An 18,238-nucleotide genomic window follows, 5' to 3' on the forward strand; every position below is an offset into this window, starting at 1 on the left:
CTGATCCAAATGTGATGAATAACGGTCAGGCGGAGAAATGAAAACCCCATCTGTTTGCTCTGGTTCATTTGAAAAACCTTCTCTCACCTCACCTCGGCAGCCAACATGACTAATGCGCTTTCCCCCCTGAATCTATTGTCTTTCTTTAGGGGGAACAATGCCTATATTAGCCTGTGATGAGGGGGGAATATAGAGTAGGCTTTCAGAAAGTCTCACCTTCCCGGGCCGGAAAAAAACTCTTGTCAGGCCGAACTTGTAGTCATTCTCATTTAGTCCCAGAGCTTTGAATAAAGCCTGCAAAACAAAAACATGCAGGCCATCAATAAACAACGAAATGAAATTGTATTAAAATGATGAATGTGCTCAGACTGCAAGCACCGACCTTGCAGAAGAGGCGCGGGTCCAGGCGAGTGAGTTTGGGAGGCATGTATTTCTCGTACATGTTGTAGAGTTCGTGGAAGGGAGCTCTGGAGGGGAAGCCGCCCTGCATCAGGTCCAGCACTGACACCATACCTATATAAAGTACAGACAGGGACAATTTAAGTTTCAGGTTTCTTTCAATTTCTATTTTTACATCTCATTACACAAATGTAATGAGGAGGAATCTCAGGTTTCAGCTCTTTGACAATGCAGAAAGGGATTTAAAATGGTAAAGGTAATAATAGTAGAGAATAAATGACAAGAACAATATAAAAAGTTCAGTGTGCAAGTGTCCCATCTATAATATATAAATACATATCTATATCTATACATAGTTCCTTCACTTGCCAGATAGCCAGCCCCTTTGTATGGGTATTAAACGTCCATCAGATGTCGAATACTGTCAGGTAAAGATGTCTGGTCAGTTAATAACCTCTTTGAGTCACTCTTTGATCAGATAGTTCCTGATTTTGTTAAAAATATTGCCAATTTGAGATAGTTTTTAGGCTGAGTTCTTGTTCTTAGACATAATTCAACATTTGACACATTTGGATGCTTTTGTGAAATGAAAAATTTGACTTTTTAGAAGGGTCTAAAGTCAGAAGAGGAATCGCCAAATAGGATTAAAATTCCTGATGCGGGAAAGATGAACGCCTGCACCAAATCTAATCTACAACCTTTATTCAGGAGAGTCGTCTCATTCAGATCACGATCTCTTTTGTGAGAAAAGGTTTAAGTACAGCAGAGAGATTTAAAAAAAAAACACATAAGCAGGCATTACAAAAGAACAAAGACTTACAACAAGCAAGACCAGACAAATAGAAGCACACGGAGCATCAGAGACAATCATAGACATCACGAAATATACTCGAGGTTAAAAGTATATTCCTTTGATGTAGACAAGTTCAGGAACTGTATTGACGTGAGTATCAAAACTTTTCAAATGATAAATGAGCTTAAAGTGAGAGAGTCATATTTTGTTGCATGCTAATTAGCAGCCTTGTTTGTGCACTTTATTCAACTTTATGACCGCTGTTCCTCTTTGTCAGTGCAGTCTGTCTGTGTTTATGTTTTCATGACTTTCCAGACTGCTCCTTTTGACACATTCAATTAATTAGTTTATTTAAAGTAGACCCCCCCACCTCCCCCTGTAAAGGTGAATGATTTGGCATCTCTGAGGCATTAATAGTCATCTCATTTTGCTCTGAAATCTCAAAACGTTTCCTTTTCTAAAATATCTGATCTTACAGTAAAATGTCCGCTAATACAAACTACATCAATATGAAACTTGTTGCGGTTGTGTTTAGACTCTGGCAGCACTTAGTTAAAGTTAGAGAAGTACTTTGACTCAATATGTGAACCGGCGTCGCTGGTGTCACCCTAACTCTGACCTGAGATCGATATATAAATGTAGCTTCATTTAAGGTTTCCTGGTAGCATAATCCAGGCAGCAACTTAGTGGGAAAACAATTTAGTTGTATACATGAATTTATGAATGTAATTTGTAGGAAACAGGGTTGCACTTGGAGAACTGTTGTGTATCATTCAGGTTAGAGACTCTGGGTGAAAATGAGTCTGGAGAATAACTCCTAAAGTTTCTTGTAAGTTTTGAAATCCAATTTTGTGCTTTCATACAGATACACATGAGGTTAACTGCTCTTAGCTAGCTATATGCACTGTCAGCACAATAGACATTTGTAGCAGATAAACCTAAAAAAACAACACAGCAGCCAAATTTATATGAAGAAAACAAAGATAATATATTTTGTTTTATGTTTGACGTCAAGCAAACAAAAGCATCCAGATTAATCCTAGTGTATCCCAAACCATTCATAGAGTACAAGCATGGCTATAAATATATATATTTCTGTAGGGACAGATAGTAGAAAGCTTTCTATGCCACTGAGCACCTCATCTCTCTCAGCTTTACACCCGTGATAATAGAACTTCCCCTTTGTGTATCCAGATAAAGCTAATTGTGGGCCCCAAGCTGTACATAACTCACATCAGACTTCCAATTGCTATTGCTATAAAGTTTCCCAAAGGATACAGATTTAAAAAAAAAATATATATATATATATATATATATAATCTTGGTGTCATCCATAATTGAGATCTTCCACAATGCAATTTCCAAAAGTTGATGTTCACCTTGGAGGCCTTTTTAAAAACAGATCGACTCTTTTATCACTAACCTGCAGACACCTACTAGAAATATTCAACTTATTCAAGAGAACCAGAGTGCCTGAACTTTTTTTATCCCAGTGTTAGTCTCTCTCCACTGCCTCCCTGTAAAACCAATCAGTGGTCATTAAGTCCTATTTCTATTTACAAGGTATTACACAGCTTCAGTATGTCACTGATTGACTTAAGCTTTATAAGCCTGTCTGTGATCTCTGCCAACAGGAACGATCTCAGGGCTTTTCCGATGAGACAATCGATCCGCATTTAATTTTATGTGGTTAACAGTATAATGGAAAACTTGTTTTTGTGTTTTTTGTTCTTTTAGTTGTGTACTTTGTTGCAGTTTTTGCAGATTGAGGACATTTTTAGTGCCAATATGTTCAAGGTTCGAGCTAAAATATACAACACAAGATTGCACAACAAGATGCAATTTGTAGCCCCTTTCCGTGCTTGAAACAATTATCGAATATAGACAAATATTAAAATACTTTAAATTAGAATAGAAAAATCTATTACACAGCCAATAACACAGATGAACTTATGTGAATTTAGCACTTATGGAATTAATTAAAGAACTAAAACCATAATAGATGTACAAAGAAGATATACAGTATATTTACATCAACTGAACCTGCTTTCAGTCGATTGTGTTCATTTCAACTGTCGTTATTTGCCTTTTTTTTTTTTGGAAGGAAATCAAAAAATCTGCCATGTAGACCAAAACATTTAAAAGTAAAATCTGTGAAAAACCTGGTTTTCCAAAATGAACTCACAATTATAAGTTAAACTAGCTTCTGTTTTTTAATATTATTTTTTAATAAAATGCCCCACCCCTTTCAATAAGATGCCCTTAAAATTGTCTGTTATAAATACCTTCAAATAAAAGACAATTTCCAGGAAATTAATACAGTGTCTGCTAGAAAACTATGTTCAAATTTAACTGTACTGTTTTCCCAGTTATGACAAGTGATTAACATTTGCACTGACACATGTTAATCACTGCCAGAATTATGTTCACAGGTAATATTTTGTCGAATAAATGAAGCCATTTATATATTGCTATAAAGTTGGAATGTTAAGGCAAGAAAAGCACTTTGGTTAAAGTTAGTGAAAAATGGTGGTGTGGCTTGAATGTTAATAAACACATCATGCATTAAATCACTGCAGACAACTTTCCCCTAACCTCATCCAAGTGCTGTCAGAGTCTCAATATAACCATTAAAAGTTGAACAATACTGAGACAGCAGCTCAGACTGCCTGTTAGAGACAGAGGCTGAACTGAGAGAATGTGCAAAGGGCACGTATACAATAAATAAGGAGTTTTTTTTAACTGTGGATCATCTAAAGCGACTCTAGTGGAGTCCCACAATAAAAATATAAAGCTGCAAATGAGCATAATAGGTCCCCTTATAAACCAAAACCACAGTCTTCCTCTAACCTCATCCAAGTGCTGTCAGAGTCTAAATATACCCATTAAAAGTTTAACAATGCTTAGACACCAGCTCAGACTGCCTGTAAGAGACAGAAGCTAAATTAATGGGCTGCATGATGTTTTTTGAACTGTGAATCACGCAAAAACCACTCTAGTGGAGTCCCAGAATAAAAATATAGAGCTGGAGATGAGTATAATAGATCCACTTTAGACCCAAAACCATGATCTTTATCTAACTTTTACTAAGTGCTGCCAGAGTCTAAACACAACCATAAAAAGTTGTAGTTTCTAGATATTGTGCTGCAGCATTGGATATTTTTGTCGAAAAAAGTAGAAAAAAGAACTAAGTCCATTGTTTGTGAACATTTAACTCATACGTTCACTTGCCTAACACATTAATCAACATTTTCTCATTAAGTTGAGAGAAAACTTAATTCAGCAGCTTTATGTTTCTAGCAGAACGTTTCTGCTGTTGCAATTTAGTTGTATATGAACATGATTTAAAGGGTACAGGGTTGAAAATTAAAGGACCTGCACAATACAGCATTACCATACAGTAGTTTACATTATCAACTGAACTCTGGGTTATGTTATTGAATATTAAATTATTACATTTAGTCTATATAATATCAGAAAATAGTGAAATATGGCCATTACAAGTTCCACAAGTTCAAGGTGACGTCTTCATATTGCTTATTTTATCCGAGCAACGGACCAAACCCAAATATATCTAGTTTACAATGATAAAAAAAACTGAGATTGACTAATAAAAATCATAAAATGTCTAAAGATGTAAAATCTGTGTTTTGTTTAAACCTATTTCCAGCCAGGTTTTGGCTGATATTTACTCAGTTAAGTAAATATCAGCAGTAAAGTGCAAGACTGCTTGTATAGCCATTTAAAACTTAATACTCAAATAAGCTACTAATCAGGAGAAAACAAAGCTCAGACGGGTACAGTGAAAATGTTTAACGCCTTTATAGTAAATTTGAGTCATTGCACCATCAAGGCTCGGAGGTTATCTTCTGAAAAAGGTCTTTACATACAGACCATGTAATATATTTGCCTCCTTAGATCACGTACTATCCCTTTATTATCACAGATTTCTTTGTGTGTGTAATCAATCAGATTAGGACTTTTTGGTTGCTGAACATATCATTTTGGATTTAACCACGTCATTTTAGTACACAGAAGCCTTCACCCTGTGTGCTCCAAACTATCAGCGTTTTGATTCTCAGTCCAATAAAACTGATAGAGAGCTCGCCAGGTTGCAGTATCTTAACAGGGCATCGTTGAGTTAGTGTGGATGAAAGCAAAATCAGAAACTCTGAGGATATTAAATCCCAGCTCATCATTTCTTTTCTTCCAGACCTGAAGGCATCGGGAGGAGAGGAGGGAAGGGAGGAGGGGAGCGTCGCAGCCTTTTTAATTCTTTTTTTGGTTTGTGGAGGAGGAAAAGTTAAAAGACGATATGGTCTCACAGTCATAAAAGAAAAAGATGGTGAGACAGAAATCTAGTTCTACAACGCAGAACACAGGAAATAGGATTAATCTGATTGGAAAAGATGTTATCTGGTTATGCTTAAAAACTGTTGAGGGATTCTTTATTTGCAGATTTATACATTTTACTGCTTTTTAGGCCTAGAAATTTAAAAAGGGAAGCTTCAACTAAAATAGGCAGAAGTATAGGCAGTTTTATTTTTAGTAAAATGTATGGAGCAATTAATCACTTATCAACAAGCATGTTTTTAGCACTTCTGATAAACATAACATTTTCCTTTTATTTGACACTTTCCTTGTGAAATATCAGATATACAGCAGCTCAATGCCTTTTTATTTCAACTCTAAGTATGTCTCTCTTAGTATCTCTAAGTAAGATTTATAAGGTCTAAAAAGATTTGAACTCTTGTAACTGGCACATCAACTGAAACATTGTGAATTTATTTTCTCCCCAAGACATGGCAGCGATCCAGTCCTTTGAATTCTAGCTATGGTCACTCATATTTAATATCCTTCATTTAAAGGTTCATGTCACAATATGGGATGAGATATATAGTTTTTTTCAGCATAGGACAAGTACCATTCATTCTGTAGGAGACATACATAGCACAAATCTCCATATATGATTGTATAGAGGAGATTGTTGAGGTTCCTGGGATATAAGAAGCATGTTGTTGGGATATTCTGAGCCTCAGTGATGTCAAAAAATACTGATCTGATTGATATATCGATCAGCAGATATTATCGGCTGATATTGATCCATTACAGATATATTACTACCAGCATATATGTCGTCCAATACATGCTGATATTTTCATTAAAGCTACATAGACAGTATTCTATGTACATTTGATCCTTTTTCTTAATTCAAATTGTCAATTGTTTTTATTGTTCTACCTGTATTGATCGGATCCTAATCAAGTGTGAAATGAACAGAATACAAAAATCCTTCTTTTTCATTGATTTGATCACTCTGATTGTAATTTGCTGATTATAATTGTGATCGATTGTAATTTGCTGATTGTAGAAGCGGCCAAAGATCAATACATTTAGTGACATCATTCATACATGCTGAGTGTTTCTCAACACTTTTGGTTTACACTCAGGCACAGATGTAGCTGAATGGGTCACTTTCACTTTAAAAAGAGTCAAACTGCATCCCTGAGGTGCAACGTTTTCAAGTACAGGTGAGTTAACATTTGTCAGAATAAAACTAACAGAACTCCGGCCTTAAGGATGATTTTATTCTAGAGGAGTTTTTTTTGTTTTATTGATGCAATGTGTAAACTCAGTGTAGTGAAGGACAATTCTGTAATTAAATGTTATAATGATGCATAACTCGAGTCCTTAAATCTTACTTCTTTGAATATTTATCAAGTTCAAACCATTAGTTTTTATTACTGCAGGTATTTTCATTGAACTGTCGTGATAAGAATATTTTTTTTCTGTAGGTACATTTAAAAAGAAAAAAGAAGATATTTTGGATGGTGAGGCACTGATGTGTTTAGTCCTGTTTGTCCTTGGTTCTTTATCATTCTGTTTATTAAAGAGGTTTCTTTATATTTTGTGTTTTTTGGAGGCGGGTTTTACCACCTTGACATTGAAGCAGATTGTTTGCCCTGCTTTTTGAGTTTCTTCTAAATAACAGTTTAAGCTGAAGGGAAAAGAAAACTGGCAAATATATAAAACAAAATGAGGAGAAAGATTTTAAAAGATGAAAGAAGTCAAGTTCAAAGTTTTACATATAATAACCTGAGCTCAGCACTATAAAAGATGTTTAAATACTTCAATATTACCATTTAAAAACATAAAACTAGTGAGAGGATGACTAAGAATAAAATGTAGAATATGTGGTTTATGATTTAGGATTATTCTACAGGTTTGTTTGTAAAATAATGGCAAGAAATCCAGAATATCTTATAAAAGGAGAAATGTATTCATAGGAAGTGTGACACAGTGTTCACCACATTTAATTTAAGACTGTTTTAAAACCACACAGAATGTAATTTAATACCATTTTCCGCTGTCATACTTGTCAAATAATGACAGAAACCTCTATCAGGATAATAAGGCCTTCACTTACGTATTGAGTACATTCATTTATTGACGTTCACAGTAGGGCTCCGGCTCATGGCATTTTAATTATTGATTAATCAGTCGATTACTTTTTCCATTAATCGATTAGTTGTTTGGTCCATAAAATGAAGTGAAAATGTCAATCACTGTTTCCTAAAGACCAAGGTAACGTCCTCAAATGTCTTTGTTTGGTCCACAACAAAGATATTCAGTTTGTCATCATAAACCAAAGAAACTATGAAATATTTGCATTTGACAAGCTTTAAATCAGCGAATTTCAACATTTTCTTCTTTAAAAATGACTCAAAATGATTTATCGATTATCAAAATAGTTGGAAACTAATTTAATAAATGGCAATTAATCGATTCATCAACAAATTGTTGCTGACCGAAACTCCTCAACAAATAAATTAAAGTTCACATATCTCCTGACATCTTGCCTTTACATACATAGAACAGATATGATAAATGTCACTGTCTATAGGAGGAAAAAGGATATTGAAGACTTTTTACATTTCTTACATGGCCTCTTTTTTTTAAGGGAACTGAATTCAATGTTTTTAAGACTTTTCAAGACCAAGACCTACTAAATACTGTCATTAAGTTACAGAAGCTACAGGTACAATATCAGGATTTTGACTCTCTATGAGGTAAACTTGGAGTAGCGTTCACATACGAGATGATATTACTGACCTGAGCACTGCAGCTGGGAGAGAATCTGAGCTCCTTCAAACTGGTGGCTGATCATCTTCAGGTTGGGCTTAATGCAGCGAATGAAACTGGAGCCCTGGAGGAGCGAAAGAGCGAGACAAAGAGAGAGAGAAAAGAGACAGGAAGAGAGGTGTAGAGAAACAGAAATGATTATACTAACAGCAAGAGCCAAAGAATATATATTAGAAATTCATGACATCCATGCTCTGGTCTCGTGGGAAGTAAAAAAAAAAACTGCAGGTGGATTGTTGATGTGCAGATCTATATCACAGGAAGGCTGATCTTTACTTTAGCTGTAGGGCCTGTAACATCAAATCATCACTGAGTTAAAGTAGAAGAAGAATAAAAACATACTGACCGTACTGCGGAGCTTCTCCAGAAGAATATTCAGCTGAGTCTGCAGAGAAAAGAAGAAGAAAACGTTTTGTTGAACAGTCTGTGTGATCTAATGAATACAGATTGGAGTCTATGTGAATCTCAATGGGCTGAGAATAAGAAGCACATTTCTTTGGCTGAATTTTGGTTAATAGTTTGTTCTTTAGTTATATTTCAATGTCATATCAAACATCCTACATGGGATTACAAAACGATGCTGTATGAAGCCCATTATCTGTGTTGTCTCTTCACTTCTGGTTTCTATAGCTGACTATCGTAAGTACAGATTTAAAAAAAAAAACTGTGATCCTGATTGGTTCACAAAAGCTACTGTACATTTCTCAAAGTTGGGAACACATGTCCACATATTTAAGGAAGTCACATCCACAAAAAGATCAGGTTAAAAACAACCTTTGGCGATAAGTTACAGGCAGAAATAGCTTTACTTTGTGTGACTGAAATTTTTTGTTGAAAACTTTCAAGAGTTCTGATGCTAATATATCAGTATGATGATGCAGATGATTTTTGAGTTGTTGCCATTATTTTATAAACAATTACTACTTTTTTTTTTTTTTTACCTCATCTGATTGATCAATATAAATTAAAACACATCTTTGCACAGTAAAAAGCCTGTGCAACTGAAAACTGGACTGTTATGATGTCGGGTGTTAAATGCGGTCAAATGAATGTATGTAATCCCAGGTTTCAGCTTTGCAAAGTTTTTTTTAATTGTTTTTCTAACTTTAATAATTTCATGCTTTTCGACAGCTGTCCGTTCTGTAATCTTTGCTCAGGTTAGTCACGCTGTCCACTCTCATATTTCAGATCTGATTTGGGCTCCAACATGTACTGATGTATTTGAGATGCTTACACTTGGAGTAAAGAGGAAGTGAAAGAAGTGAAATCCTGCTACTATAGTTTGTTTACGTAGCCTCCAGGAAAGGAGGGAGCTTCCTGAAGTTGGACAATCAGACCAGACAGGGACAGAGACAGGAGCTAAAACGGCCTGTTTCAGATAGAGGCTGAACTGAGGGGTTAGATAAAGAGCCAATATAACATAATTGCAGAGTTTTTAACTGTAAATCATGCAAAGATATTCCAGTACAGCCCCAGAATATAAACCCATACCTCAAAGAGAGGCTCTGACCATGAACACCAGTGGAAAACGCTACCAGACACAATCTCACATATTTTAAATAAACGATTAGCATTTGCTCCTTGCTGCAGCCTGTTTTCAATGCAGTCTGACAGGAAGTCAAACACATGCATGATTTAGATCTAGGTCGAAATCTCTTGATTACTGGCAACCAAAAGCCAAGCAGAGTGTATATTATACTCCTCCTTGCATTGACAGGTACACATATTTCATGTATTTATATTGTATTACTGTCTGGAACATGTGGGAACAATTATTCTGGGCATTAAACTCTACAGCTGAAGATGCTGCTGAGGTGGACAAATGAGCTTCCAGTGAAGAAAAAAAAAAGCTGCATTTTGTCCTTGATAAGCTTTTATTAAAAAAGACTTTCAATTTCGTATGCATTAGCAAGAATCCTCTTACGTTGCATACTGTCATGGGTCAAGCAGGATTAATTCTTTACATGTGTTGTGAGTTGCTTGGAATAGCAGCAGGCAGAGTTTCTGATAAGCCAAACATTTTTATAAAATTTGCATTATCAACATCTTTGTTCAACGGCGGTTCAAAGAAATGAAAGTACAGTGACGAGCCCAAAAAAAAGCTTTTAATTCAAAGCATTTGTTTTAAATTTGAGCCCCACTTGGGAGGCGTTTCAGATAAGCGTTTATGACTTTGTACATTACATTCTGCATTTTTAATTTTTCCTCTTTATAAAGTGTTTTCACTATCATTTCTGTTCACATCATAAATTATTCCGAAACTGAAGGCAGAACTACAAACTAGACACAAAAAGAGTGCTTGCCTCAAATTTTCTCATTCCCTCGAACTCTTTCATTATTGATGAATCATTAATTTTCCAACAAAAGTGGACTTCAACTTTTTGTTCGTCCCTTGGACTCATTACTGGTGGCGTGATACATTATGTAAACTCCCTGTAGCTGAGTTTTCTTTAAGTGGCTGTGGGCATGAAGAGCATTTGAATTATGTGAATGTAAATTAATGTGTGCTAATGGGTTTAGATAAGGAAGGAAGGGTTAGGGTTAGGATTATGTTAGGGTGATCAATAAAAGGTGATCAAATAGTGACAGATTGTATTGAAGACACATCACGGCTATTAGCATCAACACCAATGTCATCTTTTCTCCACTAATGTGTTTGGCGGATACAACATCGCAATAAAACTTCACTAATCTCACTACAAAATCAGACATGTGTCCCTCAGGTGAAGTTCTAACCAAAATAACGTAATAACCAATAAATGAGCAGGTAAAGATTTAAACATACAGGTATTCTTGGAAGAAATTGATACCTGTACAGTTCAAACAAAGATACAATCACATATAATATACAACAAAAATACGGTTTTCCCTGTCCTCTTCCTACTACAGCACTCACACAAAAGCACACACACTTACTACCAAAAGCCTGAGAGAAAAGCTATTTTTTAAGGCTGCTTTTAAAATTAATGAAATGCAGAAACTCATCAGATAAAGCAGTGAAAGACACATTTAAAACAGCTTTGTGAGAATAGGGTGAAGAGAACAGAGGGGAAGATTTAAGCTGCTGGATCACCTCGTCAAGATCGCTGGAGTTAAGGGTGTTGAAAAATTACACAAATGTCTGAGATATACTGGAGTTTTTTTTCTTGAAAGTGAAAGTCAAACTCTTTGCAGTTAGCTGAAGAAAAGGAGTTCAGCAGGAATTGATCTGGGGGGATTTATTAGTTTCTCGATTGCGGAGAGCAAAAAAAAAAGCGAGCACTATTTTTATCGTCTTTTGTGAGATTTTCTTTGTTATAGCAGTTAAGAGGTATTTTATAGATCTTATTTAAAACAACATATAAAGTAAATACATGTGATAGATCAAGTGTTATTTTCCCCTAAAAATATATGCTAAGCGGCAGGACTTTTGCAGCTCTTCCTTTCACGTTCCATATGGCCGAAAAAATACTTCTATGAATAAGATAAGGCGGACTGTGTGAAGACTGAGAGGCAAAACTTGGAGAAAAAAAGAAGTTCTAAGCATTTGCAGCAGCTCGTAAGGCTTACTGCTGGCAGAGTTATCACTAAAGATTCCCCACCATCCGAAGTGGAAATATCCCTGTAATGATTATTTTCATACATCAGGAAACTTCATGGTGCATTAAATGAATTTTGGGTTATAATAAAAACTTACAAGCCCTACACTGTGCCCAATTTCCCACAGTTGCTCCAGCCATAAGGCAGCGTCCCCCGTTACTTTGACCGGCTCAGATTTATCGCTGCTCATTTTCACCCCTCTCCCCCCCAATGCCCAAAGCACTGCTCCTGTCTGCCTGTTTGGATCCTGCACTGCACCTTTTGAACCTTAATCATAGCTCGGGTAGAGAGAGGGGACTCGGGGCAGAGGAGGAGGAGAAACTAAGGGATTAAGAGGCTTTAGGAAAACATTACAGGTAACAGAGCTCACAGGTAATAAGAACTCAATCTGCTCGGCATCTAAGTCCAAATCCACCCTGAGAAAAAGCTTTATCCACTCAGAAGCAGAATTCACTTTTAAAACATTTAACAGACAGACTTTACTCTTAGTTTGAAGTTTTATAATCACTTTTTTATCAGTTTCAAGTGTGTTTGTAAATAAATATTGGGAATAATTTGATATTATAGGTAACCAGTGTGCGCTGTAATATAGTATACTGAATATCTACATCAGTAACTTGAGATATGCAGATGATACCGCCCTGTTCACCACAACAGAAGAAGATCTACAAGCACTACTCAGCAATGTTGCAAAAGTCTCTGAGACCGAGTTTGGACTGCTGATAAATGTCAAAAAGACCGAAGTTATGGTGGTAAGCATCAGAAATGACAAGATCAACAAACAAGTGTCCTCATTTACGTATTTTGGTGCAGAGGTGAATGACTCAAACAAATGCAGAAAGGAAATAGGCGAAGGATATTAATACCATTAACAAGCACTACCAAGCTTTGGAACATATGGACAGATAGATATGTGAGCACTGGCAGCAAGAGACGCCTCCTCAAGAGTCTCTTCTGGCCAGTAGCCTTGTATGGCTGTGAAACATGGACCTTTAAAGCAGCTGATGAAAATAAGTTGACAGCATTTGAGATGTGGACATACAGACAGATCCTCATACATCGAAAGGAAATCCACTGATTTCATCCTAGAAAAGGTTGGAATGAAACTCATACATCTTGAAACTGTTATTTAAAGGAAACGTCGCTATTTCGGACACATTTCAAGATCTGATGACACACTGGAGCGCATTGTGCTTGGAAGGCAAAGTAGGACAAAGAAGCTGCTCCCGAGGCGGACGAAGGACAACCTGGAGGGACAACATCAAGAAGCAGACCAGCCTCACTGCCAGAGATGCAAGAGGTTTGACTCAACAGATCGCAGTGGAGGGAAGTTGTCACAGAGGCTCCAGCAGAGTATGGCACATTATGGTGAGGTACTACGGTAAGCTGCAGTAGACAGTGGACTGTTGGTCGGGACAAAATATATACTTGAGGTTGTATCGTTGGGTTCAGGAAACTGTAATCAACATTTTTCATCATGTTCTAACATTTTATAGACCAAATAACTAATCGAGAACTCAGCTTATTAATTAATAATGCAAATGGTTATTAATTGCAGCACTACTAACAATCAAATCTCATTAATCTTCACCTCCACAGGTGAGATTCATCAGGTGGAAACAGAGATTTCCTAGAAGTTTGTGAAGTTAAGAGAGTTTTCTAAATCTGACTTGAAACACTTGTACAAGCACACCTCACAGATAGGGGGGGGGGGGTATTAAAATGCCCTTTCTACTGTGTTTTCATGAATGGAAAATCATTGTGTTTCTGCAGCTGTGGGAGCAGGATCTAACACTTCAGTGATAGGCAGCGTCCGTACAGTTCCAGCAAAGATCAGCGATGCATCGCGCATATAAATCACGTCTCCGTACGCATGAAAGGATAAAGTGTTTGTACATCAAAGACACCGATGTTCCTGTGAATCCCATAAAATATTTCCTCTCTGCCCGTACTGTACATCACGCTGCTCTCTGGCACCGACTCTGATAACAGACCCGTCCATCTTTCTCTCAGGTTATGTGCTTTTATATACTGTATCTATTCTGTAATATAAATGTTGTTTTGTTTTTGTTTTTTCAGAGACCAAGACAAACACAGTGATGTTGGCTCACCTTGCCTTTGGTTAGGTGACACATTAGAGCACACATCAAGGTGAGATGCTGAGCTGGATGAGTCACAGAGTAAAAGCCTCCCATCATAACTACAGGTGACAACAAAGAAGCTGGTTTCTCTGGTGTCTAAATGTACGCTGGAAATGTTTTGACCGTTTTGCATGTGCATTTATGTATTTGTGTTCACATGAGATGGAATTTGAGCCAACAGATACTGGATTTTGAGACTGATATCAGTATTTAAGACTCTGGAAAAGTGTGATAACAATAAATTACATGATTTTTCTCTTAATCTGTTAAAATATTAGATTCTCAATCCTAAAATCTCCTTCAGATGTACTACAGCAACCTTTATTGAGGTGAACATGAGAACTGACAGCTTGATTTTGACTGTAAGTCTATCAAACGTACACTGAGCAAAACATCCAAAATCAGACCTGCTTGTTAAACGTGCTGCATGTAGCGTTTCCAACCCGTCACATTCGCTGTGACTCCTTGAGGGTTTTGTTTTTCTTGCATGCTTACACAAAACAAACAAACAGAAGAACATTTTTGAACTAAAAGGTACATAATAGGACCTCAGGAGAGCAGACGGGAGCCTTTCAATCCACCATAAAGTATAATGTTAGTGTTGAATCTACATTAACAATACTCCTAAATTGACTATTTGGCAATGCATCATATTTTTATTCAAGCGTTTCAAGGTTCAAGAGGTTTTACTAAACATATTGGAGTATTTGTTTTGTCAATCAACTGCAAAACCTTGAATAAGAAGTTTCTACAGATTACATTTCCTGCTGTGTTAATGTATTTTGTGATGTAATTGATGTGGAAACTTCCAACATTTCCCTCCATACACATTTTTTTGTTGTTTTTTTTGCTGCAACAAGAGAAACTACTGTATGTTCTTTTCCCTTTTTGTTATAACTTTGTCACTTAGACAAGGAAAACTTTTTTGTTTTCACTTGATAGTGTTTTACTCTATTGTACTGCTGACTTTTATTAAAGAACATAATTTACATTTCAACACCTCTCTCTGGGACCTGAGATGACTTCTTTGTAACAAGAAGTAGTGAAGGTTTAGACTTTACTGTGGTTTAGAGCATCTTGTGCAGAAGCTGCATTAAATTAAGCATATTGGAACAATAACCCACACCTAACTGTTTGAGTAATATTAAATGGGCATCACTGAACCATAAAAGGACAAGATCACAATTTTTCAAGTATGTCTTAAAACAGCAGCCAAGTGCTCACATGAACACTGAAATAGGTTATTTTCGGTGTAATCATTCCTGCTGTACATACTGACAATTAAAAAAGTTGATGTGAAGCTTATATGAGGCTTCAGCGGTCTGAGTTAGTCATATCCAGTGGATATCTGCCACATTTACAGTCTGTTTAGCATCAAATTCCCTCTTAGTGTTTCCCTGTTGAGCTGTGGTGGAAGTATAGTAACAAAGAGAGGAACTTTGGCACTAAAAATACTGTAACGTTGAAACATAGAAGACTTGATTTGACTCATGTGGACGGCTGAAGCTTCAAATTAGCTTCAGATAAACTTTTAAATAGGACTGTGGATTTTGTCCCATTATGAAGGGATCTTCTAATGGTCAGTATGAACAGGAGGAATGATTACAGCAAGAAAAAAACGTGTTTAAATGTTCATTCAGACTCCTGACCGCTGGTTTAAAATAGACCTGAAACCTGTCTTCTTAACTTGAACTGGTTCTTACGACATGTTGGCTGTTTACAAGCAAAGTGACAGAAACAGTTGTAATAATGTCTTGAATGAAAAAGGACAGCGAGAAAGAGAAGTTGAACCCTGATTCCTTTCTCACCTCAGCACAATGTGTGAGGTAGGTGTGAACGTTGGGTCATCTGTGTCGTAACGTTACAGAATTGGCCGAAATTTACACCCACAAACACATCTGACTGAATCTAAACTGAAAGATGAGCTCCAGCAACACTTCAACCCAACATCTGGTGTCTCTGCTCACCTTGAACTTGTTGCCGACGCTGATGAAGCTGAGTTTTCCCGCCTTTTGCTTCACGTCTTTGCTGTTGTTGGAGTTTTCAAAGAGTTGGCGGATGAAGCGGTCCTTGGACTCGCTGACCAGACACTCCAGAGACATGTGCAGGGCGTCGTTGTTCTTCTCCACAAACTTGGTCTAACAGAGGAACATTTTTAAAATCAATCCGTTAAAACGTGTTTTCAGGAGTCCAGAGATTTACTGCTGCGCTTCTTTGTTGTTTCAGCTTCACCTTAGTGCACAATTTCAATTTCAAATCCTATTATTTATTCAGATCTTCACTTTTTGGTCGGCTGGGCTTTATGATTTATTCTGCCCTGCTGCCTCTGCTCACTGCGCAGGTGAAGAATAAAATTCAAAGCAACAAACATTAAAGTCTATAAGACCAAATTAAACATGCATTGTAAATCTCATTTATATAAGACAAGTTTTCATATTTAAAATGACATGCTGAGGTGTGTTTTCTACAGTCCGGTGATCAAGGAAAAGGAAATAAATAATTTAACGGGACATTAATTTCAGAGGCGGATCGAGGAAAGCGGAGCGGAGTGTTTTGTCGACGCACCGTCTCGTAGCAGACGGCTCCTGCAAAGTGTCTGATAATAAATCCTTCATCATCCCTCACGTTCCTGTGGACAGCCAGCTTAGACTTCCTGGGTACCTGAGAGACACAAACACAAACACACACACACAGTCAATCACATGTGTGAACACATACGCACACAAACACTAAAACACTTAGACTCAGCAGAGTTCCTGAATATGTTTTTTGTATTTTATATATTAATTCCCGTTCCTGTCAATCATTCTCGGCTGGAGCTGAAGATTAAGAGTCAGTGCTGAGTAATTGAACTGTCAGCTACACCACATAGGTCTGAATTATTCTTTCCTGAAGCTTATTGTATTGTCCTGAATATAAAACAACCCAAATTATAAAACAAACAGCACCTTTTGAAACATTTGTTGACGGATAAAGATTTTTAAAAATAAAACAACATGAGCAGAGGAGAAGTTAACACCCTTAAAGTCTCCTTCCACTCAAAAACATGTAGATTTTTTCTTCTTATTCCTTCAGTGGGATGTTTGAGTTTCTTTCTGCAGAATGATGTAAGTGCAGAGTTTGTTTTCACATTCATCTGCTGGAGGAGGAAAGTTTCTCTGTGCTCATCTTAAGCTAAAGTTTGCACCTACAAGAGTTAATAACATCACAACTAGTTTGGAGCCAATCGTGGTCCAGTAGGCAACTTAAACTAGTGTGATGTGGAAACTTGAAGCCTCTAGTGCGCCAACATCGATGATGGACTTTACAGTGATGTAAGAAACATCTTGAATCCTCTAGTTTACATTTTAGAAACTTTAAAAAGTGAACAGAAATTTTTGTTTGTGCAAAAATCATCAGACAAAAGTTATTTGAGGTATTTTTTAAATATCTGGGTATATCTGAAAACATGTCTGGAGCATGTCTTACTTTTCATATTAAAATGAATACAGTAATAGTAATCATGGACATTAATTGAACATATTTCTGAAGTGTTAACAGGTATATGTGTTATGTGATATACCGGTAATTCATGTTCAATATAATGCAGTTATAATTACATGTAAGAGTTTATTAATGTTCAGTATTTTTCAACAACTATGACTATAAAGACTTATTTTATATTATTTCATTGTTTTATTATATTATCATTTATTATCTTTATATGCAGCAGCCTCCACTTATTGGTGTCCACAGGAGAAATTCACCAACACATTCATAAACACACTAAATTATAGTGCTTTATCAAATGTTAATATGCTGCTTATAAATGCTAAATAGGATGACTTCTGTTAACATGTAACAAGCTATTTTTTAGAAACATCTCCGTATTTGATTTTTCCAGATTTTATTCATTTTCCTCGGTCTCTATCTCGTCCTGTGAACTTTAAAAGGAGCAAATGCAAGTGGCCTTCTCGTGTTTCAGAGTCACTCACAGTCAGGCGGAAGTGATCCTTGTGTTTGTTGTGAACGGTGTCGGTAAAGTGCTGATCGCTGGGTTGAGGTAGACGGTTCTCTTCGTCCAGGATGTCCAGGATGCCGACCATCTTTGCCTCCACCAGGTCTGTAAAGAAACAATGAAAAGCATTAGAATTAAAATTTAAAAAAAAAGCTCTACTCCTCTGTGCCTTTAATGAAGCTGTTT

General features: G+C 36.6%; 1 protein-coding gene across 4 annotated transcripts in view; it reads right to left on the reverse strand.

Moving 5' to 3' along the window:
- Positions 1–18,238, reverse strand: part of LOC133997691 (unconventional myosin-VI-like) — a gene marked incomplete at its 5' end in the record, with an annotated part of 71,250 nt that overhangs the window by 46,654 nt on the left and 6,358 nt on the right. For all 4 annotated transcript variants that reach the window (XM_062437381.1, XM_062437380.1, XM_062437379.1 and 1 more), the window contains 7 exon segments: positions 217–294; positions 383–513; positions 8,306–8,399; positions 8,682–8,720; positions 16,023–16,193; positions 16,621–16,716; positions 18,030–18,157. In XM_062437381.1, coding sequence (XP_062293365.1) covers positions 217–294; positions 383–513; positions 8,306–8,399; positions 8,682–8,720; positions 16,023–16,193; positions 16,621–16,716; positions 18,030–18,157 — 737 coding nt within the window.

The sequence above is a fragment of the Scomber scombrus genome, chromosome 17, assembly GCF_963691925.1.
Source record: "Scomber scombrus chromosome 17, fScoSco1.1, whole genome shotgun sequence".
In the NCBI taxonomy this organism is placed as follows: domain Eukaryota; kingdom Metazoa; phylum Chordata; class Actinopteri; order Scombriformes; family Scombridae; genus Scomber; species Scomber scombrus.